Source organism: Leptinotarsa decemlineata, unplaced genomic scaffold (assembly GCF_025532065.1).
Source record: "Leptinotarsa decemlineata unplaced genomic scaffold, Ldec_3_MD MMD2_tig00001621_RagTag_RagTag, whole genome shotgun sequence".
Classification (NCBI taxonomy): domain Eukaryota; kingdom Metazoa; phylum Arthropoda; class Insecta; order Coleoptera; family Chrysomelidae; genus Leptinotarsa; species Leptinotarsa decemlineata.
The window spans coordinates 2,727,841-2,752,692 of record NW_027412566.1 but is presented as its reverse complement, the minus strand read 5'-3'; the positions used below and the strand labels follow the sequence as shown (position 1 = coordinate 2,752,692).

General features: G+C 34.9%; 1 protein-coding gene across 2 annotated transcripts in view; it reads right to left on the bottom strand.

Moving 5' to 3' along the window:
• The window catches only part of LOC111509550 (cyclic AMP response element-binding protein A), a 107,872-nt gene that overhangs the window by 59,318 nt on the left and 23,702 nt on the right, over window positions 1-24,852 (bottom strand). Inside the window, exon 1 of one of the 2 annotated variants that reach the window (XM_074176171.1) lies at window positions 16,208-16,508. The exons of the other annotated variant lie outside the window; for it this stretch is intronic. Within the exon in view, the coding sequence (XP_074032272.1) occupies window positions 16,208-16,426 (219 nt within the window). The 5' untranslated portion in view covers window positions 16,427-16,508. Of the gene's footprint in view, window positions 1-16,207; window positions 16,509-24,852 lie in introns of those variants that run through there. 2 annotated transcript variants of the gene reach the window in all.

Here is a 24,852-nt window from a genome sequence, read left to right as displayed (position 1 = left end):
TTGAGTTCTAAGATATTGAGGAACTCAAGTTTGGCTTAGAACTCATAACGGCAAGGAAAATCGTTCAAAGTACCGTTTTCTTAACTATCGAAAAAAAAGTTTCTAAAGTAAAGTCGATGAATATCAATACGTCGAATTTTTGTTTGAGGGTTACCGTTTCAGTCGATATATCTCCAATTTAGGCGTACCCCAAGGTTCAAACCTCGGGCCGCTCTCATTCTCATTGTTCATTGATGATCTTTCAAAGATAATCAGCTCATTAAAGTTACTCTGTGCTGATGGTCCTAAATAAATATAGGATTATCGAAAGTGTCTCAGACTGTTTAGAGTTTCAGTCTGATATTGAGATAGATATTAGATAAAATCAATGTTCTGGCAATCAGCTCAACTCGAATGTCTCGAACTGCTTCGTGATCTCCTCTGCAAATAGGACGTTTTGCTTTTTAGTGTAGCTGTGAAAATTTCCAAAACAATGCTGCAATGATATCTTTTTTCATTTACCACTGCTCCATCAGAAGTTAATTGAAATACGAAATAAACATATGATATTCGCTTTTATCATACGCATGTGGCCGCTATAAAACGTCCAAGAACTCACGTCGAATATTTTCAAACATAAAAGAAATGTTATATGCAGAGATTAATTGATGGTCGATTTCATCTAGTACTTTGTTCATTATCTGACGTGAAAATCCAAAAGTTCAAAAGCCCGCTTCCTGTTTGTTGCCTATTAAAATATAACTATAAAACGGGCAAAAAAATACAGAAGAAACCACAGATGATGAGCCACCGCCACTAAAACGATCTAAAAGATTACAAAAAAAATAATAAATATTATAAAAAAACTTTCAACTGTACTAAACATGATTTAATAAATTTCAAAAATAACTTTCAGTATGTTTTTGATTTAGTAAATTCCCTGAAAATTTGAAATTTTTCTTTTTTTAATAAATAACGATCAATAATTGAATAAATAATAGGACTACAACTTTAGCTGATTAACGGAAAAACAGATTTTAAAAACAGATTTTTTTAAAAAAAGGCTTAAATTGTTAATAAATTCATAATGAACAAAAAAGATTTGAAGCATATTTGTCATAACTAAAATATTTTAAAAGTTATTATAATTATATAATTATAAAAGCGAAGGAGCGAATGAAAAAGACAAGTATCAAGGTATCACAATATTGAAAGTTTTATAAAAAATAGAATAAAAAAAATAGTTACTTTCATTATAGAACAAAGTATTGAAAAAAAAATTGTTTATAACAATTTTTTTAAATAAACAATTAAAAAAAGAATTAAAAAAAGTTTTTGCAAAACCTTAAAGAACAATAGAATTTATGATTTAAAAAAAACGGTTCCTTAATTTTAATATTTAGTTGCAAAAAACGATTGTTAATTAACCAACGCATTTTTTTAGCAACAAAGAAATTTTCTTAAGAAACCATTTTTTTTCTGAAAATCATGATTTTTTTCAATTAACATAATGCAAAAAAAAATTCGAATTGCTTGTAAACGATGTATTTGTTTATAATAAATTTATTAACAATAGCTGTAAAAAAAATATTATTGATTAGTTTTTAGCCATGAGACATTGAAACAATGAAAAATTTTTTATAAAGTTATAATTTTCAATTGTTAATAAAAAAATAGAAAATAACAATTTTTTTTATTTTGGCAACGGTAATCTATTTTTTTGCCTATTAAGGATAACTTCACCAAAGGAAAAAAATGCCAGGGTTTTAGTTTAATAATTATAGGGATTTTTATATTAACTTTCAATTCAGAAAAAGTTATTAATTAACAAATTTATAATTAACGTTGAAATTGGGATAAACATTTTTTGACTGCGGATTATTGTTTATTGATGTATCCCAACATTACATGAATTTTTTCACTCTTTAATATTAACATTTAATATGTTTAAATAATTTTTTTTGTTTTTATGTCAGAGTGACGAGAGGCGCGCGGAAGCCAGACTACCCGCTTTTGGCTCTATTTTCAGGGCTCTGTAAAAATTATAAATAATCGAGATACAGTTTCGGGACTCGGGACTTTTTTTACGCAAATTCATTGATCTTTTCAAATCTTTTTTCAAATTTCCAAAATTTTGAAAATTTTCCGAGATATTAAGAAAAAACTAAAGCCCCATTTTTTTTCACTTAATTGTTTATAACTGTTGTAATTTTTATCGGCGCGTTTTCGGACCTTCCCTTAAACTTTCTAGGGAAAAATACGAATCGAATGACACCTTGGTCGTAATTTTTTGACAGGGCTGAAAAATGTCACCAAAAAGAGCTACATCGAGTACATGTGAAGTTAACTCATATTATGCAGTTAAATGTCAATGTATTCATTCAATTACTAAAAGTTCCTGCAATTTTGTAGTAGTTGAAGATATTGACTGTATATGCACTGTATATTATGATTTTATTGATCTTTGTTACACAAATGTAAGGACTTATCGGTAAATCATTATTTGAATAATGATTTTGAGGTTGCCAAATCTCATGGTTGAAACTTGCATTCCTCATGCTTGAAATTGCATTCCTCAAACTCGTGATGGTTCGTAACTAATTCCGGAATAGATTGCTTGAATAATACAAGTAATAAAGATAAATATTACGTCGCGTTTCTGAAAGGATTAAAACCATATAAATCTACAAAGAAAACACTGGCATAAAAATATAATACTCTTTCGTGGAACATTTGATTTAATGTAATTGTTTTTCATGATATTTCACAAGATATAAATGTGTTTCATCGTGTATCAATGCTTGTTGACTTGGCTTTAGCGGAATGATAAACTATAGAATACCGTGTGAAAAACTCTTGCATCAAATTTCGTGTAAAAAATGGAATTGAGTGCACGAAAACACTTGAAATGTTGACAGTGGCATATGGTGAGTGTACTCTGAGTCAGAAAAATGTTAATCAGTTGTTTTTCTTCAAAATCCTTTGATCACAAACTCAAATTTTTCCAGCTGGATTCAATTATTAAAAAGCGAACTAGAGCAAATTAAAAAATTCTTGTAACACCCAGTATAAACATAAAACACACTTATCCCGGTTATATCTCAACATAATGTCGATATAATGACTCATGCAAGGCAAATCATCCTGAAGTATGGAAATTTGCCAAAAAATCGAGTTTTCGAATTCAGATACAGCGTCTGTCGAATTAATTAGCTTACATCAATTTCGTTTTCTGTTTAAATTTTTCCAGATGGTGAATAATTCAGGATACTGTTCACACAAACTCGTTATGCTTTCATCTAAGCAGACTGGTTCTAGATCACTAAAATAAAGAGGTATTTCTGAATGAAGCAGTTATGCCTTGCCTGCCTAGAGAAAACGTGGATATGTTAAAAAAAAAACTGGTCTGAAACTCTTGATGATGCTAACTTGATTAAAATGATTTGGAAAAAAGTCCACATAAACGCAATTTTTCAAATGAAAGAGTTCTTAAACAGTGAAGTTCGAGGTGTACTAAGTTGAACCTCAAAACGATGAGCAGCCACAGTACGTCGCTTATTACTATTTACCGCTCTTGTGGAATCAAAAGTGTCACTTCCACATCTTCCGTGAAAGTATCTATAAAAGAGGGACAAATCCCCAACCTTTATTCGATGTTCCAGACTATCAAAGTCGCAAGTGACGAGATGGAAAACAGTTCAATAAAATCAATGAAGTAGAATTGGATTTTGATAATGTCGATGACAAAATATCGGAAGGTTTTTACATCTAGCATAAAAAGTTTTACCACTAGTGTTGGAATTATGACATTTTTGACACAGTAAGCATTAAAACGATGTCTGTCAGCAAAATTATTTTCGGTGGTAGTATATTCATAACAAAAAATGATTTCTAGTTATCATCACTCACCAAGTCAAATATCTCAGCAAATCAAGTGGAGTAGATACATACCTGAAACAAAAGAAAACTCTTGAAACTCGATTCAATGCAATATCAAAGTTCAATATAATTTTCAGGTGGTAATGCGCCTCAAGATTCACATACATTTATAAATAATATTTCTAACAGGGCAAACATTCTCAAAAAAATGCAAATAAAATTATGGGTCGTTAATAAACTGTTGTGTATTAGATAGGTTATTGTTTTTGATTACATTGAATGCAAACCGTACATAAAAATGTAGTCAATTGAGAAATTGTAGCAGACACTGTACTAAAATCTGCTTGTACGCTCGTCAGAAAGATACATAATTAAAAACATGTCCTTCTTCCTAGTAATGATTGCTGCAGCAACACTAGTTCACTGAAACTCATGAATGACTCATTACAGTTGAGTAAGAAATTTAAATGCCACCACAGTTCTATTTTTAGCGTTCCTATAAGAAATCACGAACAATTAATTACTTTGCCATTTCTTCGCCTTCTCAAATTCTTTTATTATGAAACATTATAACTTCGTCTAACACATGTCCTTGGTATTATTGCTAATGAGTGAAATAATAATAATAATAATAATAATAATAATAATAATAATAATAATAATGTGGGGAGTGGTCATTGGTTGATTATGCTGGCGCGTCCTCCCGAATGTGTCGGGGCTTCGGGGGATAGGGCGTGACCAGCGCACACTACGGTGAAAAAAAAATAATAATAATAATTGTCAATTGTTCACATGCTAATTTACATCGATTATATTATATATCTTTCTCTCTCTCTCTATTTTGGATGGTCGTTGCTTCCTATCGTCAGGCGCATATGACCAATGCTCCTCCTGTTGGTTAACAGGAGCTTCGTCGGGGGGCGCAGCGGTCTTGCACTAAGCAATGCTGCCACCCATTTTTTTTTTAACTTTTTATAATAAAAAAACACTAGTTTTTTTTTTAACAAAAACAGTTTGATTATTTGAAGTCGCCTCCTACTTGGGAGACCTTTTGATAATTTTTCACATATATAGCCCCCTTTACGTGGTTATCCGAACCACCCCGGCCTGGATACCGGCGTGAATAAAGGGGGCCACTTATTCTTCACTTTTTTAGACACTTCACATTTTAGTTTTAATACGACACAACACAAAACGGAGCCCCATGATAGCACATGGCATCCGCGTACCTTCTTTGTGGACGGACGTTATCAGCACGTCCGTCCCCTACCACGGCCACCACGGAACTCTCATTATATTATATATAATATATAAATAAACACAAATAAACACCAACACAGAACATCGCGAAAGCAGAGCTTGTATGCGATATAATGAAAATACTAGTTCGTGTCAAAAGTTGTTCACCAGCATCTTATACATATGAATACTCACCGCAGTTGACCGAGTATTCTAACGGATATATGAGCAGAGAGGGTCGCAGAGAGGAGTCGCTAGATGAGAAGAGAACTTGCTCATCGATAGATATATAAGGCATGACTAGATACAGTACATCTAAGGCCTCCCGTCCACTGGGAGCGACATACTAGCTACCCATACATGGTCATACTATTATGAACACACCACCTTCAGCGAGTTCATGAACACGTCACATTCATACTAGTATGAACATGGCATGTTTATACTACCTTCTTTGGGTGTCTTCACACTGTTATGAGCATGTCATATTCATACTAGCTTCTTCAGGGTGTTGATACTAGTATGAGCACGACATGTTCAAACTATTATGAACACGCCTTCATACTAGCTTCTTCAGGAATGTTCACACTATTACGAGCGCCCCATGTTCATACTAACTTCTTCAGCCTGTTCATACCTGTATGAACACGTCACATTCATACTAGTATGAGCACGCTATGTTCATAGTAGTTTCTTCAGGGTATTCGTACTAGCATGAACTTGGCATGTTTATACTAGCTTTTTTAGGCGTGTTCACACTGTTATGAGCACGCCATTTTCATACTAGCGTCTTCAGGGTGTTCATACTAGTATAAACACGTCACAGTCATTCTGTTATGAGCACGCTATGTTCATACTAGCTTCTTCAAGCGTGTTCACACTGTTATGAGCACGCCATATTCATGCTAGCTTCCCAGACATGTTCATAAAATTATGAACACGTCACTTTCATACAAGCTTCTTCAGGAATGTTCACACTATTACGAGCGCTCAATGTTCATACTAACATCTTCAGCGTGTTCATACTAGTATGAACACATCACATTCATACTAGTATGAGCACGCTATGTTCATAGTAGTTTCTTCAGGGTATTTGTACTAGCATGAACTTGGCATGTTCATACTAGCTTTTTTAGGCGTGTTCACACTGTTATGAGCACGCCATTTTCATACTAGCGTCTTCAGGGTGTTCATACTAGTATAAACACGTCACAGTCATTCTGTTATGAGCACGCTATGTTCATACTAGCTTCTTCAGCGTATTCATACTAGTGTGAACATGGCATGTTTATACTAGCTTCTTCAAGCGTGTTCACACTGTTATGAGCACGCCATTTTCATACTAGCGTCTTCAGGGTGTTCATACTAGTATAAACACGTCACAGTCATTCTGTTATGAGCACGCTATGTTCATAGTAGTTTCTTCAGGGTATTTGTACTAGTATGAACGTGGCATGTTTATACTAGCTTTTTTAAGCGTGTTCACACTGTTATGAGCACGCCATTTTCATACTAGCGTCTTCAGGGTGTTCATACTAGTATAAACACGTCACAGTCATTCTGTTATGAGCACGCTATGTTCATACTAGCTTCTTCAGCGTATTCATACTAGTGTGAACATGGCATGTTTATACTAGATTCTTCAATCGTGTTCACACTGTTATGAGCACGCCATATTCATGCTAGCTTCCCAGACATGTTCATACTATTATGAACACGTCACTTTCATACAAGCTTCTTCAGGAATGTTCACACTATTACGAGCGCTCAATGTTCATACTAACATCTTCAGCGTGTTCATACTAGTATGAACACATCACATTCATACTAGTATGAGCACGCTATGTTCATAGTAGTTTCTTCAGGGTATTTGTACTAGTATGAACATGGCATGTTTATACTAGCTTCTTCAAGCGTGTTCACACTGTTATGAGCACGCCATTTTCATACTAGCGTCTTCAGGGTGTTCATACTAGTATAAACACGTCACAGTCATTCTGTTATGAGCACGCTATGTTCATAGTAGTTTCTTCAGGGTATTTGTACTAGTATGAACGTGGCATGTTTATACTAGCTTTTTAGGCGTGTTCACACTGTTATGAGCACGCCATTTTCATACTAGCGTCTTCAGGGCGTTCATACTAGTATAAACACGTCACAGTCATTCTGTTATGAGCACGCTATGTTCATACTAGCTTCTTCAGCGTATTCATACTAGTGTGAACATGGCATGTTTATACTAGCTTCTTTAAGCGTGTTCACACTGTTATAAGCACGCCATATTCATGCTAGCTTCCCAGACATGTTCATACTATTATGAACACGTCACTTTCATACAAGCTTCTTCAGGAATGTTCACACTATTACGAGCGCTCAATGTTCATACTAACATCTTCAGCGTGTTCATACTAGTATGAACACATCACATTCATACTAGTATGAGCACGCTATGTTCATAGTAGTTTCTTCAGGGTATTTGTACTAGTATGAACGTGGCATGTTTATACTAGCTTTTTTAAGCGTGTTCACACTGTTATGAGCACGCCATTTTCATACTAGCGTCTTCAGGGTGTTCATACTAGTATAAACACGTCACAGTCATTCTGTTATGAGCACGCTATGTTCATACTAGCTTCTTCAGCGTATTCATACTAGTGTGAACATGGCATGTTTATACTAGCTTATTCAAGCGTGTTCACACTGTTATGAGCACGCCATATTCATGCTAGCTTCCCAGACATGTTCATACTATTATGAACACGTCACTTTCATACAAGCTTCTTCAGGAATGTTCACACTATTACGAGCGCTCAATGTTTCATACTAACATCTTCATCGTGTTCATACTAGTATGAACACATCACATTCATACTAGTATGAGCACGCTATGTTCATAGTAGTTTCTTCAGGGTATTTGTACTAGTATGAACGTGGCATGTTTATACTAGCTTTTTTAAGCGTGTTCACACTGTTATGAGCACGCCATTTTCATACTAGCGTCTTCAGGGTGTTCATACTAGTATAAACACGTCACAGTCATTCTGTTATGAGCACGCTATGTTCATACTAGCTTCTTCAGCGTATTCATACTAGTGTGAACATGGCATGTTTATACTAGCTTCTTTAGGCGTGTTCACACTGATATGAACACGCCATATTCATGCTGGCTTCCCAGACATGTTGATACTATTATGAACACGTCACCTTCATACAAGCTTCTTCAGGCATGTTCACACTATTACGAACGCTCAATGTTCATACTAACATCTTCAGCGTGTTCATACTAGTATGAACACATCACATTCATACTAGTATGAGCACGCTATGTTCATAGTAGTTTCTTCAGGGTATTTGTACTAGTATGAACGTGGCATGTTTATACTAGCTTTTTAGGCGTGTTCACACTGTTATGAGCACGCCATTTTCATACTAGCGTCTTCAGGGTGTTCATACTAGTATAAACACGTCACAGTCATTCTGTTATGAGCACGCTATGTTCATACTAGCTTCTTCAGCGTATTCATACTAGTGTGAACATGGCATGTTTATACTAGCTTCTTCAAGCGTGTTCACACTGTTATGAGCTCGTCATATTTATATTAGCTTCGTCAGGGTGTTCATACTACTATGAACACACCATGTTCATACTAGCTTCTTCAGGCGTGTTATATTTGAGACTTCTCATCAATGTTATTTTGTTTCACATTCCCTATGTATTATTTATAACTCTGTTTCTTTATCCAAAATTTGTTAAATAATGTTTTCATTAAACTCTCAAATATTGTAACTCATTTTCAAAGTAAACGCAGATATTACTGATTCCATGTTCTCTATGGTATTGGTAATTCAAAGATATAAGAATCTGGCACATTATGCACCAGCGCTTTTAAACCTAAAATGACCTAAGCCACACTTAATAGTAATTTGAAATCGTTAAATACAATCTGTTTCAATCATAACGAGAGTCAAGCACCAGCGGCACATGAGAGAGTGTTATTTAAATTATTATGGCATTAAGATATGTGCATCTCAATGCACAATTTAGGCATGGTAACAAAATAGGAGGCGAGTCATTTAATATTCGATATTTAGTCCAGTTATTTTAGGTCGATTTAGGCCTGTATTTCGAAGAGTTGACATACCCAGCTGTAAATTTGTATAAACTTTGTATTTTGACATCATAAAAGTATTCTTAAAATTCACATATGATTCGACGGGCGCCAGTTCAAAAATTGGGGGTCAAAAGTAAAAAAAAAACGACTTTATGCACGTTTTTTGCCAATATCTCGTTTCCAATGGGTTTTTATACTAATTGTATTATTATTAACTTTTGTTTCAAACATTTTTTTCATACGTTGAATCGTTTTTGAGATAGAGGGCAGCGCAAGCGCAGATTAAATATTATTTGAAATCAACTGGTTGCCCGGATCGAAATCAGCTCATTTAAGGTTTATAAATTATTACTTAATACATAATTATAAATAATTTTCATTTTTCATCAACAAATACATTATACTTGAATATTCCTATTAATGGATTACAAAACACACATTTATTGTATTATCATGAGCGAGATTAATGATTAACTTGTGGTGAAATGTAAACATAAAAAATTTGTTTGAAAACACAAAAAAGATAAATCATTGTCATTGTCTCTTGGAACATATAAAAAAGTAACCCCAAGAGTTTCACATTCTTGTCGGGATTCCAAAATAATTTTCTTGCAATGATTCGGGTTGATGAAAATATAAATAGAAAAAGCAGATATCTTAGTGACAAAGTTATCTTTTGCAGATGGATCAGTCTAATTCATATAGATAAAAATTTAAGTTAGTCACACACTCTCAAATAATGCGTTAGATAAATTTTTTTAACACAATCCTAATCCATTTCCAATGCCATTCTTATCTTTACAATTAGCTTTGGAACCGATATCAATAAAGCCTGATGTTTTTGAGATTCACACCACACATCCATGTTCGATATTTTGCATTTCGAATCTCCAATAGATCTGAAAATAGGTGTTAACTTATCAAATTGTTGTTTTACTGGTAGAAAATGCACGTTTCAAGGTCACGCTGTTGGTGCCAATATCCATATTTTAACACGTTATTTTGGTGGTAAAGTACAATAATTTTTGTATTCCAGTTGAAGATAAAACTAGAAGTGCTTTCGTACTTTAACTTTGGTTGATTTGAAGTAATTTTGCATATACGAGGTCAACAAGTATTTATTTATTCATCAATTTCTATTTTCTCTCCTTCAGACTTCAATTTTTTTTGATGGCAGAAAATTTCCGAAAATGAAAAAAACGCTTCTAACATTTATGTAGTGGTAGATTCATAAAAAGCGGGACACACTGTATACCAAACAATCACAGACGCTTCCTATGCATGTATATATGTCTCGATTCCTTGAATCAAACGGTAAATAGCAGGAAATATCCTAAATTGGATACGTACTAAAAATAATCAACGCGTATATGTACATTCTAATGATTTTCTAATGCACTGGCATAATGCAACGTAATAACATAATTGAAAGAAAAAATCGCGGAAGTTGCAGGTAGGCAGTACTTCCTGTCGTGTAATTGATAGAAGCTCGAAAACTAATTCTTGTTGATATCTACACAGCAATCGACAGAATATTGCAGAAACGTAGCAAAAAAAATTCGATTCGTTTCCTTCTCAGTACAGAAAAAAAATTCAATAATCTTTAACTCCGGGATAGAATGAAGTGACATGTTCATAGTAGCTTCTTCAGGCGTGTTCATACTAGTATAATCGCGTCACGTTCATGCAACATTCATAGTCATGTTTATACTGGTATGAACACGCACGCCATGTTTACACTAGCTTCTTCAGCGTGTTCATATTAGTATGAGCACGCCATATTCATAGTAGCTCCTTCAGTCGTATTCATACTAGTATGAACATGTCATGTTCAAACTAGCGTTCTTTATATCTATCTTTCATGTTCATACTAGCATGAGCATGTCATGTCTATACTATCTTCTCCAGCGTGTTCAGTCTAGCTTCTTGAGGCGGGTTCATACTATTATGACCACGCCATGTTCATACTAGTATGAGCAGGACATGTATGGACTTGCTTCGTTCACACTAGTATGAGCACGTTATGTTCATACTCTTTTCCAGCGTGTTTATACTAGCTTCTCCAGCGTATTCATACTAATATGTGCATGCCATGTTCATACTAACTTCTTGAGCGTCTTCACACTAGTATGAACACGCCATGTTCATACTAGCTTCTTCAGGCGTGTTCACACGCCATATTCATACTAGCTTCTTCAGGCGTATTCATACTAGTATGAAAATGGAATTTTCAAACTAGCGTTCTTTCTATCTATCTATCATGTTCATATTATCTTCTCCAGCGTGTTCATACTAGTTGTTTAAGGCGTGTTCATACTATTATGACCACTCCATGTTCATACTAGCGTCATACTTGTATGAACACGCCTCTTTCATACTAGTATGAGCAGATCATGTATGAACTTGCCTCGTCCATACTAGTATGAGCACGTCATGTTGATTCTTGTTTCTTCAGGCATGTTCGTACAAAGAAGGAGACTCATTGATCCCTGTGGGATTCTTGTCTCAATAGTGTCTCCTCTTTTCTTTCTTTCGATTTAAATGCTCAGATATGAGCTGCAAGTGCATATATTTGCCAACAAAAAAATATTCACAACTTAAAACTGATCTTGAAGAAATATTATTTGAGAAGACAATAACTATGCAGCATACTATGCTACTACTTCATACTAGTTACTGTGCTACTACTACCTAGGATTGTGTTTGGTAGCGACTACAGTATAAAGGCGACTACAGTGTAAAGGATTTTGATTTATTTTCATGTTGATATACAATCGACCGGAAACGAAGGCCTTTATATAATAAATTATTTTGATAACAAATTTCAAATATCATTAGACCAAGGACGTTTCTAATATTCCAAACGCTCACATCAAAAGGAAGTTAATGTCACAGTCACACTGTTCTGATTTTCCATACATACATCGATTCGGCAATGAGCTTATGTAATATTTTATTCGCTTCAATCGTATCGACAAAAAAAAAACAATGTGTGCGTCCTAAATTACGCCCATATGATATTGGAATAGACTAAACGGTAAACTTTCGTGAAAGTAAAGTTCATTGCCTTCTTATTTGCAGAGAATATTGCGAAATGTTCTATTGGTAAATGATTATTCATCAAAAGGCTATCAATTATAATATAGTATATGTCCAGCGGTGTATTTATTAATATTTATTAATTCGCGAATTAATTCATCGGTAGAGAAGAGGTGGAGTAGTTTTCGAAATTGATTGATGACAATTTTGCTGATGGTGGTGGGGAAATAGATATTCTCCTACACTGGCGAAATAAAATAGTCGAAGTACAACAAAGTGGGATTTTGAGCTCGTTGAAATAATGTTCGCCTGTTATCGGGAAAAAATCAAGTGGGATCGAACCCGGTGTCCTTGCTGGTCATTTTACAGCCCATATTTTATCACCGTAGGTGAAACCAGATACTAAATATGAAGCATCCAACACTAGACAGTGCTGTTAAGACCTGCCACATGTCTCATTCGTGGATGAACGCTTTGTTGGATTCAACTGTCCTTGATAAAAGCAAAACTGAGCATGAACATCCCTTATAGTCTAAGATCCCAGTATAAAACGACCTTCACCGAGCTGGTTAATGGATGAAAAGTGTTTTAATTCAAATTAAATATGTTGATAAATATATTGCAAATAGGTCGACTAAACAAATTCACGGGAAAATAGCATAAGCTCTCTTTTTCATTCAATGGACCAACTACAAACAGCTGCAATGCTGTGTCCTCTTCTATCGCATGGGATAGTTTGCTATGACCCATCTGTCGTCTATTTTCACTCGCAGCAATATTTCACTTTTCAAAACTCGACAACCAGAATTCAGGACTGATTTTTCGCAGACAACCCTGTACCATGTTTGTAATAAATTTAAATTTTTATTGGGAGGGGGACATTTTTCCCCATTTACAGCGTCGTCGCTTCAACCCCGGAGCAGAGGGGTGAACAACCCTTGGTACACCAATGGTGTACATTTTTTTAAATACTATCACATCTAAACTTTCTCCACCCAAAAAAATTCAAAATATAATTCGACGGCCGCAACTTCAAAAATTGGGGGGTGAAAAGTAAAAAAAACGACTTTTTGCATGTTTCTTGCCAATATCTCGTTTCCAATGAGTTTTATGCTAATTGTATTTATTATCAATATTGTAGAGAATTACATTCTCTACAACTTTTGTTTCAAATATTTATTCATACGTTGAATCCTTTTTGAGATAGAGGGCAGCGCGAGCGCAAATTAAATATTATTTGAAATCAACTGGTTGTCCCGATCGAAATCAGCTCATTTAAGGCTCTCGTGGAGCCCCCCAGAGACTCGACGGGGACTTTGTTGGCGTGACAAAAAACTGGGGGTTCACAATTCATAAGCGCTGTCCACGATAGTGAAAAATTTAAATGTTGGCTTGACTTCACCTATCAATGTAGGCAGATAATACTTTAAGAAGTTCAGCGACTGTTACATGTAAAAACTTGCCAATTACATATCCAGTACAACGTGTCGAGACTTGCAAAGCGCCACCACCGCTTGTTCAGACGTGCACAGGAAACGAAATACAACTTGTATGTGTGCTTGCAACTTGTTTGATTCTTCACCAATATAAATATTGAATACGAATGCAAGTAAATCGATGTTAGTGTTTGATAGTGTCGGAAAAAGTAAGTACTTATCTTCCTATTTGTTATACATACTCGAACATGGCACTAATGAGGAGCTGAAGGTGAAATTGAAAAGTGGGTTTCAAACATTTTGGCTGCAGGCAGATATACACGAAAAATATCCTGGACTGTGGGGAATGTTCCTCCTCACGAAAATCAAGTAGTTTTCATAAAAAAGATCTAAAACAACGCATTTTAAACTTATCATGTCCACCTTCTTCTTTAAGAAATTATTTAAATACTCGAAAGAGAGGAATGAAATAATGCAGTCAACATTTAAAGGGATTCGTTTCTAATTTGTTTCTAACCATCGGTTATAGCTAATAAAGGAAAATGAATCTGTTACCTGTATGAGACAAACAAAGATGACATATTTCAGAGGCGTGCTGTTCTGTTTACTTATGTTCCGAGACATTCTGTGACATATGACATTTTGTGCACCTAACCTATCTTCCTCTATATAAATTAATAACAAAACAACTGTTGTTTATGTGGCTTGTGGAGGTGGTATTGAACTATAATTTATATTTTGCCTTAATTGTTGATTTATAAAGATAATTTTCCTTTTTTAAAGTAGAATATCTAGGTACGTATAAATTATTTCAACTTGATATAGGCGCTGTTGCCAATATGTGAATTAGCAACAAATCCCTTTAAAAATTAAAACCCAACATTTGAAACATCAATTTGAATACTTTCCGAAGTGAATTTAAAAAACAAATTGAGGAACATTCCCCATTGCGAGAAAGCTTATGATATCATTTTTCTCGTCATATCTTGTCGAAAAAAGTTTTAGTGTCTTTACAAACCTTTTCACAAAAAAAGGAGCAGATTGAATATCACAAAACAGGGAGATTTGCGGTTATTCCTAACAGACGTTATGAATGTTTGATTTCAATTACGTCACGACTGAGTTTTAGTGTAATAATTACATATTTGAATAAATAACACAAGAAAATACTATTTTTATTTTCACCACACCGTATGGGGAGGTTTTTAAATAAAATAAGTGTGAATTGATTGGTTTTTGTGCTGCGAGTATATGTCAAAAAAGGTAAAGTTGGATGAAACAACTTTTTTGACATCCACTCACAACACAAGCAATTAATTAATTAATTCACCAATCAATTCTCACTATTTATTCGAAAACTGTTAATTCGTGGTAGGAATGCAGCTGCAACGCAAATTTCCACAGGTAGATCTAATCCTCACATTTTTTGTAGAGTTTTGGGAATACGGTACAAATGTAGCTGCAGGGGGTTCAGCGGGACCAACAACATTTTGTTCTATGATAAAAAAGGTTTGGGAACCTCTGGTTTAGAGCGACACAGAACCAGTAAAACATAAAATAGAGAGAATAAAGTTTTATCAGTACACTAAAGATAACTCTGAAACAAAAGAACAATACGTCCAGAAGTTATTGTGTAGATAATATATTATTATTTCCCAAAAACAATTAACTGCTTTTATTTTGTCGTTAGTTTCTATGTCGAATGTTATATAAACCTTGTTTGTGATTTGAATTATTCTACCAATAAATAATTACTATTATCAATTATTTCTCTCGACAAAATTTGTCTCAATCATTTCTTATCTGCATTTCATTTCGACTGACTTATCAGGCACAGGTGTTTAATTCAAGTTTCCAATCTAGAGTAAGTATAACGAATATACTGCGAGAAATATGAGATATCTGTTGCAATAACAAATTTTGAGGCAGTTTAATCGGAAAACGAAAAGCGTTAATTGGAGTGTTGACCTTGAATAAATTGCAAATTTCGTCTTATCGAGGCAATATTCAAAATCCCATTTCAAAAATATGAGACACGTGCACGAAATATGTCGAATCGTCAGAAATTCCTTCATTATTATTTCAAGTTTTGTTGAAACATTGTGGATTAGGTATGTAGATAACCAAAGAGATAAAAGAGTCGATGAGCCAGTAATATTTTAGTGCAGCTAAAATGAGTTTCTCGTTCCCATATAACCATTTTAGACATATAACACCTTTATTCATACACCTAGTGACATACACATTAACTACTGCTGTAGTCCGAACAGACTCTCCCTCATCATGGTAGTTGATTTCGAGTTTGAAAATGGTTTAAAATTCACATGTCACATGGATTCAATTTTTGCCTGTGTTACATTATCCAATGTTTGTCTAAATGGGACACTATTATCATAAGTTAAGAAGTGTATTACAAAGTACATTTAATTTTGTTATGTTACCAACGCAAATTGGCTGAATTTAATTTTAACTCAACAAGAAAAAGAAATACAAACGAAAAATAGTGCATTAGAAAATTATTACCGGTATCCATTGGGTTGTTGTTCCATACTTCTGGGGCCGCGAGTGTGAGTTCCAGGAGGGTGTTAGGAGGATTAATTCTGTTTGAAATTGTTCGTTTGACGAAATCCCAATGGGATTCATGTCTGGTGAATTTGCTGGCCACGGTAATCTTCGAATATTCCCAATCTCTAGTGCATTTCGTACTCTTCTCGTGCAAAGGGGCATAGCATTGTCATCCATGACAATGAAATTGGCTTCCAATTCCGGAGAGGATAAATAATGGGTTCAATAATGTTTCGAACATATCTATCCCCTGTCACAGTATCTTTCTTGGTATGGAACGACTTCTTTAGCAAAAGATAGTCTTTCTTATCACCCTGGCCCTCTCCACACTCGCCGACATTTCGCCACTGAGCTAAAAGCCAGTCTCTGTGTTTCTGTGCCCACTGTAGACGAGTGGCTATATGTCTGGGAAGTAGCCTGGGTACTTTTAATGACCTTCTGAATGGCAAATTGGCTCTAGCAAGTCTCCGCTGTATTGTGGTACTGGAAATTAATCGACCAAACATTCTTCTTAAATGAGTTTGAACTGCTGATACTGTTATGGTTCGATTCCGACGTAAATATCCTGCCAGACACCGATCTTCTCTTGCATTAGTTACCCTAGGACGCCCAGTTCCACGTCTCCAGTCAACGCTGTTAGTTTCCTGCTACAAATGCCCCATTTGGATAACTGAATCGTGGGGAATCCTTAGTCTATCCACAGATTTGATGATTCGGCAGACCTTCATCATGCAAAGTCACTATTCTTGCTCTATGGAACACTGGAATTCTATTGCCAGGCATAATTGCAAAGAAGAACTCAACTAAATCGATATGAACCACTTTTTAAACATTGGTATCTAAAATTACAGAAAATTGTTTTTGTAAACATTTTTGCATGCCTAGCACAGGTTTAAGAAATAAAGATGAAATATACAAAAAACCAGCCTTGATAAATATTTTGTTTTACAATTTACAAGGGGGGGGGGCAAGAATTTTGGCGATGTGTGTATTTTACATTTACGTTTGTGTTCATAATACGCTATTATAGTAATTAAAACTTAAAAAAAAATGCATTTTGTAGTATATGAATTAAAAATGAGAATAATATAAAATTCGTAATTGTTTAAAAAGTAATACACATCGTTTATGCACAACAGAACACTGTAATAGACCGAACATTTTAATTGGCTGTCTGTTCAAAAAATGAGGTGAATGTTCAAAACTCCTGGGCTACAAACATTCGATTAGCGATTTGCATCAAATTTTGTGTAATAAATGGAATCAAGCGTTCAAAAATACTTGGAAAGTTGACAGTGGCATACGGTGACTGTACTCTGGGTCGCAAAATATTTACAAGTGATACACGCTTTTCATAGAAGGTCGAGAAAATGTGAATGACGACACTAATCCTGGACGACTCAGCACATCGGCAACCGATGAAAATGTTGAGAAAGTGAAGAAAATTGTTATGGGGAATGGGGAAGTTCGTTCCAAAAATGCTGAATTTTCAGTAAAAATCAAAAAAAGTTTGTTAGCAAATCTTTACATAACTCATGTTTGAAGTAAATCATTTCATTTCAGAAAAACAGATTATTCTGGTTACATGTCTAAACTTTCGTGGTTTTTGAAGAGCCTATTTGACGGTTTGAACAGTAAGAAATAAAAAATTCTAACATAATAACAAATTAAAACTCAAATGATACACCTGACGGTAAACTATAGAGTAACTTCATAGGTTCGTTTTCACTTTCGTATTCGTTTATTTACATGGACAAAAATGGATGTTTCTGGCGCATGCGGTAAACACCACATAATAAGTATTTTACTGTGGCTAATGCACCTCAATGGTAGCAAAAACCATTATCATAGAGAGAGAGAGAAGTATTTTACTGATTTTCGAAATACACAGTTCTCCTCTAAAATTTTAATATGGTCAGATAAATGATTAAACATCTTGAGACCATTATAATATATAGAGTCTTTAACCAGCCTCTACTCTATACATTATACTCTCTACTCTATATATTATAATGGTCTCAATCAATTACCTGACCATATTAAAATTTTAGAGGATAACTATGTATTTCGAAAATCAGTGAAAGACTTATTATTTATGTGGTAGACCCTATTATAGTTTAGAAGAGTTCTATGAGGACCGCTTTCTCTAATTTATTTCATCAACAGTATTTTTATCAAACAAAGTATGGTCAGTATACTGCATTTGAACATTTTAAACTTTTTTGGTATTTTTTATTGTATGATATCTTCAATTTTATATGTGTTTGAGTATTTTAACATTATTTGTACCCTATAAATGTATGTTTGTATAGATATGTATACAGTGTGTCAATTTGAAAACTTCCCACCCTCAATATCTCCCTTCCAGTACATAATATGAAAAAATGGTCAGACAGGTCAACTTTATTTGCAAGGGGGACACTCTGAATGAATATTTTCAACCCTCGGGGTTCAACCCCCTAGGAGGGGTGGATGTTACCCTCAGAATTTCAAATGGAAAGGGGGGTCAAGTGGCACATCATTTTGAAGGGCATTCAATTCTCTTGCCAATGATACCTTTTTCATTAGTTTTTGATGAGCAGTTTTTGAACAATAACGTTCCAAACGAACGGTGATTAGAAGTGAATAAGAATAAATGATTAAAACTCGCCCGCACTAGATGTTTGGTATTCAGGTTGGTATTCAAAACAAATGATTGTAATGGACTATTGGAAAAGGTGAGCATCGTACTAGGTAGCATCGTTCCAACCCTTGAGTAATATTCGAATTCGTGGATGTGAGAGGAATGTAGAACTACTTAGTTAACGAAATACGCATCGAGTGCAAACAAAAAATACTAAATTGCAAAAAACAAATTTCAACCATCTTGTTACGCTTTATCTGATAATATGTTCAAAATGTTGTCCATTCTGCTCTAAACAGTAATACAGTCTGTTTTCGAACTCCTCTCGAACATTTTGGAAAACTTCACCACTAATTGACCGGCATGCTGCTGTAATTCGTCCTTTGAGGTCATCCATATCAGTGGGCTGTGTTTTATAAACGACAGATTTGAGATATCCCCAAAGAAAAAAATCTAATGGAGTCAAATCCGGTGATCTCGGTGGCCACTCAATTGATCCCCTTCTGCCAATCCATCTCTCCCGGAATCGCTCGTTCAACCATTGTCGGACGGGGCGAAAATAATGAGGTGGCGCACCGTCCTGTTGGAAATGTAACAAATCTTCCTGCAACAGTAAATTACCGTGTGCATCAATTTGAGTTTCGAGCTCGTGAGTTATAAGTGGATCGATAGGTGCTTGAAGCATATCTAGGTACAGATCACCATTCAAGTTTTCTTCAAAAAATAAAGGTCCGATAATGGCATTTCCAAGAATACCAGCCCAAACATTAACTTTTTGTGGGTGTTGTGTATGTCCTTCTCGAAAATTGTGAGGGTTTTCGTCACTCCAATAGCGACAATTTTGCCTATTAACATTGCCATTCAGGAAAAATGAACATTCATCACTGAAACAGATATTGAACAGAAGATTAGGTAAAGCATTGATTCGAAGAGTCATGATTTCACAGAATTCTATTCTTCTGTCATAATCATCTTCATGGAGCTCGTGGAGAATCTGCATTTTATATGGATGAAATTTGTGCATTTTCAGTGCTTTCCTTACAGTCTCGTGTGACATTCCCGTCTGTTCTGCTACTGATCGTAAGGAGCTAGTCGGCTCTGCAGCAAATGTTCCCAACACCTCAATTTGAGCATCCTCATTCAGTACTCTGGGGTTATTCCTTTTTTTATTCTTCACCGAACCAGTTTCGGAAAACTTTGTCACCAAATCAAGCACATACCGGTGACTTATATTAAGATTTGGATTTCTTTCATTAAAAAGAGATGCCGCCCTTCGTGCGCACTTGCCCACCTCTCCATAAATAAAAATTATTTCAATTCGGTCTTGGATAGTGTAAACCATTCTTACAATTTATACACTTTCTAAGGTATCGCTGATCAGCTCAACAAATGAAACTGAAATGATAGTACTACCAAATGGCTTGAATGCGATGAACACCTTTTTTGCTCAAAAAACGATACTTTTTATAGCAGAAGTAACAAAAAAGGGATAAGAGTTTTAAATCCGATAATAAACCCAAATGAAAGTCACCGAAATCAGATAACTAATTAATGTAAATTTTTTGAGGCTTGTCTAATTTTACCCCTGATGGAAAGTTGAAAAGCTGACCCGTCATCACAAGTTTTACTTATAAGAGAGTCAATAAATTGTATTTCTTTGCATACTAACTTGATAACCAGGCATTTTAGTATAGGCCAATTCTAATTACTTCTATTAGTTTAGAACTACATTTTCGGATACTGCTGATCGGAAAATAATAAATGAGGGCACCGTCGGCAAGCGAATTGAATGCCCTTCAAAATGATGTGCCACTTGACCCCCCTTTCCATTTGAAATTCTGAGGGTAACATCCACCCCTCCTAGGGGGTTGAACCCCGAGGGTTGAAAATATTCATTCAGAGTGTCCCCCTTGCAAATAAAGTTGACCTGTCTGACCATTTTTTCATATTATGTACTGGAAGGGAGATATTGAGGGTGGGAAGTTTTCAAATTGACACACTGTATGTGTATCTGCATATGTATATATATATATATATATATATATATATATATATATATGCTTATGTTTATGATGACTGATCAAAATTGGCAGCTTTGTCAATAAGACCTAATGTTCTTTGGGCAATAAAGCATATTATTATTATTATTATTATTATTATATCCAGTTGGAAGTGGATATCACCATTAGTAAACATTTGATCATTCTATAAGTGCCAGACAGAGTTTTACTTGCCCCATTTTCACTAATACTCAAATACTGGTGTAATCATCTTATGATTAATTATTTCTATTCTACTGAACAAAGTTACCGATTTCAATTGAAAAATCTTTTGTAATGTGAAAGAATCTTTTTGAAATTCCGTAAAAAATAGTGCCTGCTCAGAAATGAACCAACAAATTTAATATTTTGTATGCTTGGGTGACCAAACGTCGAACTTCGAAAAACTGTCAACGGATGAATACCCTGAAAAACATCCCCCCTGCCGAAAAAACCCACATACAGTGCATTTCTTCAATGCCCCCCCTTTTCTATTTTTTGAACGAGTCAACTCAAAAAATTGAAATTTGGAATAATAAAATTAATGCATGAATACTTTAATTTGAAGTGAAATTGACAGATGAAAATTTCAAGATGGCGACTGAGGGCCATCTGAAAAAAAAAATTTATGGAAAGGAAGGTCTTATGACACATCATTTTGAAGCTCCTGATAAATGCTTCACAACCCTAGAATATAATGCCAATATCTTCACCTACTACAAAATGGCAAAACATTTAATAATTTCCTGAAGACAAACACATTAATATCGATATTTCTAGAAACATTCCTTTTTATCTGCCATATGGCAATTCCAACAACCCGGTAAGGTTTGTTAAGTTATTTTTTGTTTATAAAAAATTGCAGTGACACCAACCCTCACGTTTTCCGGGAAACATACCCAATATCCAGAAAAAAATAACGTTTGGGCAGGAATATTGGGAAACCATATTGTAGGACCTCCATTTACTAATCAAAATTTAAATATGCTGGAAACTACTGTTGACCCTCTCATCACTGAAATCCTCGAAGCGAATCCTAATCAATTCAATATGGATATTGTATTCCAACAAAATGGAGCACACCAGTCGTTGGATTGGCCGTCGAGGTCCTATAGAATGGCCAGCCCGCTCGCCAGATTTGACACATTTGGACTTTTTTATGGGGATTTGAAGCAAAAGGTGTATGAAACTGAATCTGCTTCAATATTGGACATACAGCAGAGAATAATGAATATTTGTAGAGATATTGACGTACCTGCGTTCGAAAATTTTCGACGTGAAATATCGGATAGGCTGTTCATATGTCAAGAAGTTCAAGGTAACCTTTTCGAGCATCTTCTGAGCTGACCTCAAGCTTATTACCTCATATTATGTAGTTAAATGTTAACGTATTCAGGCAATTATTAAAAGTTCCGCCATTTTGTGACAGTTGAAGATATTGGCAATATATTCTATTCACAAGACCCCCTTTCCATTCAATTTTTTTTCCCAGATGTCGCCCAGTCGCCATCTTGAAAATATCATTTGTTAATTTCACTTCAAAATAAAGTATTCATGCATTAATTTCATTATCCCAAAGATCAATTTTTTGAGTTGACACGTTCAAAAAATAAAAAGGGGGGGCATTGAAGAAATGCACTGTATAAATAAAAGTAACCACAGAATATTATGTTTGCAGTAATTTATGAAAAACGTCATTCCATACATTCATCGGCAGGTACTCAATGTACCTGTCGATGAATATATTTTTTTGTGGCCCAGTTTTGAAATAAACACTGATAAAAATTGGAGTGGAAGATAATCAACATTCAAGATAGCTAAATGCATTCCAAGTATTGATTTACGGCTTGATAAGAATGATGAAGTTTGAAAATATATTAGGTTGTTTGCAAAGGACTTCATTTTATGAAATATATCTTGTATATCTTATTTTGTCCGAAACTATTTTCATAACTGATATGATTATATAATTTGGGATTTAGAATCGACGACAGTAGTAGTGAATTAACATAAAGATTAATGATAGGTAAGTACTTCTACAGTCTAAAGCATCTCGGCATCTAATGGCCACTGACACGGGATCTGTGATACATTTGGTTACATAATAATAAAAAACATGAAAATCAGATTGAATTGAACAGTCGACAGTCCTTCAGGAACTGTATCACGACACTGAGCTGGTTAGGTAGGCCGAGAACGTCTTGTGAGAGTTTCACTGAGTTTGTGTTTGCGGCGAGTTGGGCTGTAATGTATACAATTCAAAATAATGTGCTCAATTGTGAGCCTTGCATTACCACAAAATTCACAAGTAGGGGGATTTTGTGAAGACATCAGGTAACCATGGGTGAGTCGGCCTATTCTAAGTCTTCTTATAACACTTTTGTCCATTCTTGTCATTGGGGGCAGGTCCAGCGCCGAAACTGTGATTTGAATTATATCTACTTTGGTGGTACATGTGTTCCAATGTGTTTGCCATGTTTGTATCATCATTTGTCGAGCTGCTGATTTCAAGTCTTGGTGAAGTTGGATTTGCTCCTCTGGCAATTCGGAGGAACAAGCTTGTTTACTGCTTGGTCTGCACGTTCGTTGTCTGTAATTCCTACAAGAGAAGGGATCCAGATGATATTCACAAGGACACCTCTGGTACGACGGTGGTGGCAGCTATCGAGGATATCATGAACCACAGGATGATGTGAGCTACTATTTTTGATAGAGAATATTGATGAAAGGGTGCCTGTGCATATGGCAAGTTTACTGTTATCTTGTACTTCCCTTCATGTTTTGCAGGCATTCATATAAAGGGTACTTCCGTAATCCGGTTTGGAGCGGACTAATGATCTGTAAGTCCGTATTAGTGTTTCCTCTTCTGCTCCCCATTGGTGATGAGCTAATGATTTTAAAATGTTGATATGATTCTGACATTTAGCTTTTGTCTCCTGAATATGTTGTCTCCATGTGAGTCTTTTATCAAAGAGAACTTCCAAGAATCTATGTTGATCAACCACTTGTAACTGATCCCCATTGAAATCTAATTGTGGAGGTAGAGGATTAAGTCTTTTGCTAAACTGGATTACTTTAGATTTGGTTGTTGAAAAGTGAAATCCGGATTTGAGAGACCAATTGTGGATTCTGTCTAGGGCCTTCAGAAGTAAGGTGCAAGTACTGACCGTGGCTTTGCCTTGGCAGTAGAGGATGAGGTCGTTGGCGTATAACACATATTTGACGGGTGAATTTTTCGAAGTACAGATGTCGTTGATACTCATCAGGAATATTGTGGTGCTAAGAACCGAACCTTGTGGGACTCCGTTTTCTGGAAAATGCAGTGTAGATGACAGTCCATTTGTAACAACTTTAAAAGATCTGTTGGCTAAGAAGTTTTGTAGAAAGGAGAAAATGTTCCCAGTTATACCAAAGTCCATGAGTTTTTCAAAAATGGTAGTTTTGCGAAACAAGTTTTGACAGATTTGAAATCCATGGAAAAATCATTAAAAATACTGAAAATAGACACACTGAATTATTCTGATTAGTTAGTTGAAACAGAAACAATTTTATATGAATCGTATACATACTGTTCATAAATTTTTTTTAATTTTATTTCTCGCTCTGATATTATTTCTGTTTTACCAGTTTTGTCTTATGTTGTTCTCCAACTCTCTAACAAATTATGCTCTCTGTCAGTTAGGCTTTTGGTACTATAAACGTATATAGTTTTATTTTTCTTATGATAGTTACAATCACTACTTTTTTTAATATTACCCATTCTGCCGATTGGATCAGTATCTGTTATAAGATAATGAAAAAGTTAACGTATGGTAAGTTTATACATTTCTTGCACATTAATAAAAACAAGTCGCTGCGTTTCATAATTTCTTAAGGTTTTTTCAGAGACTCATAAAAAACTGGTTTGTTTTGTCAAAGGTTACCGTGATTTTTGTAGATAT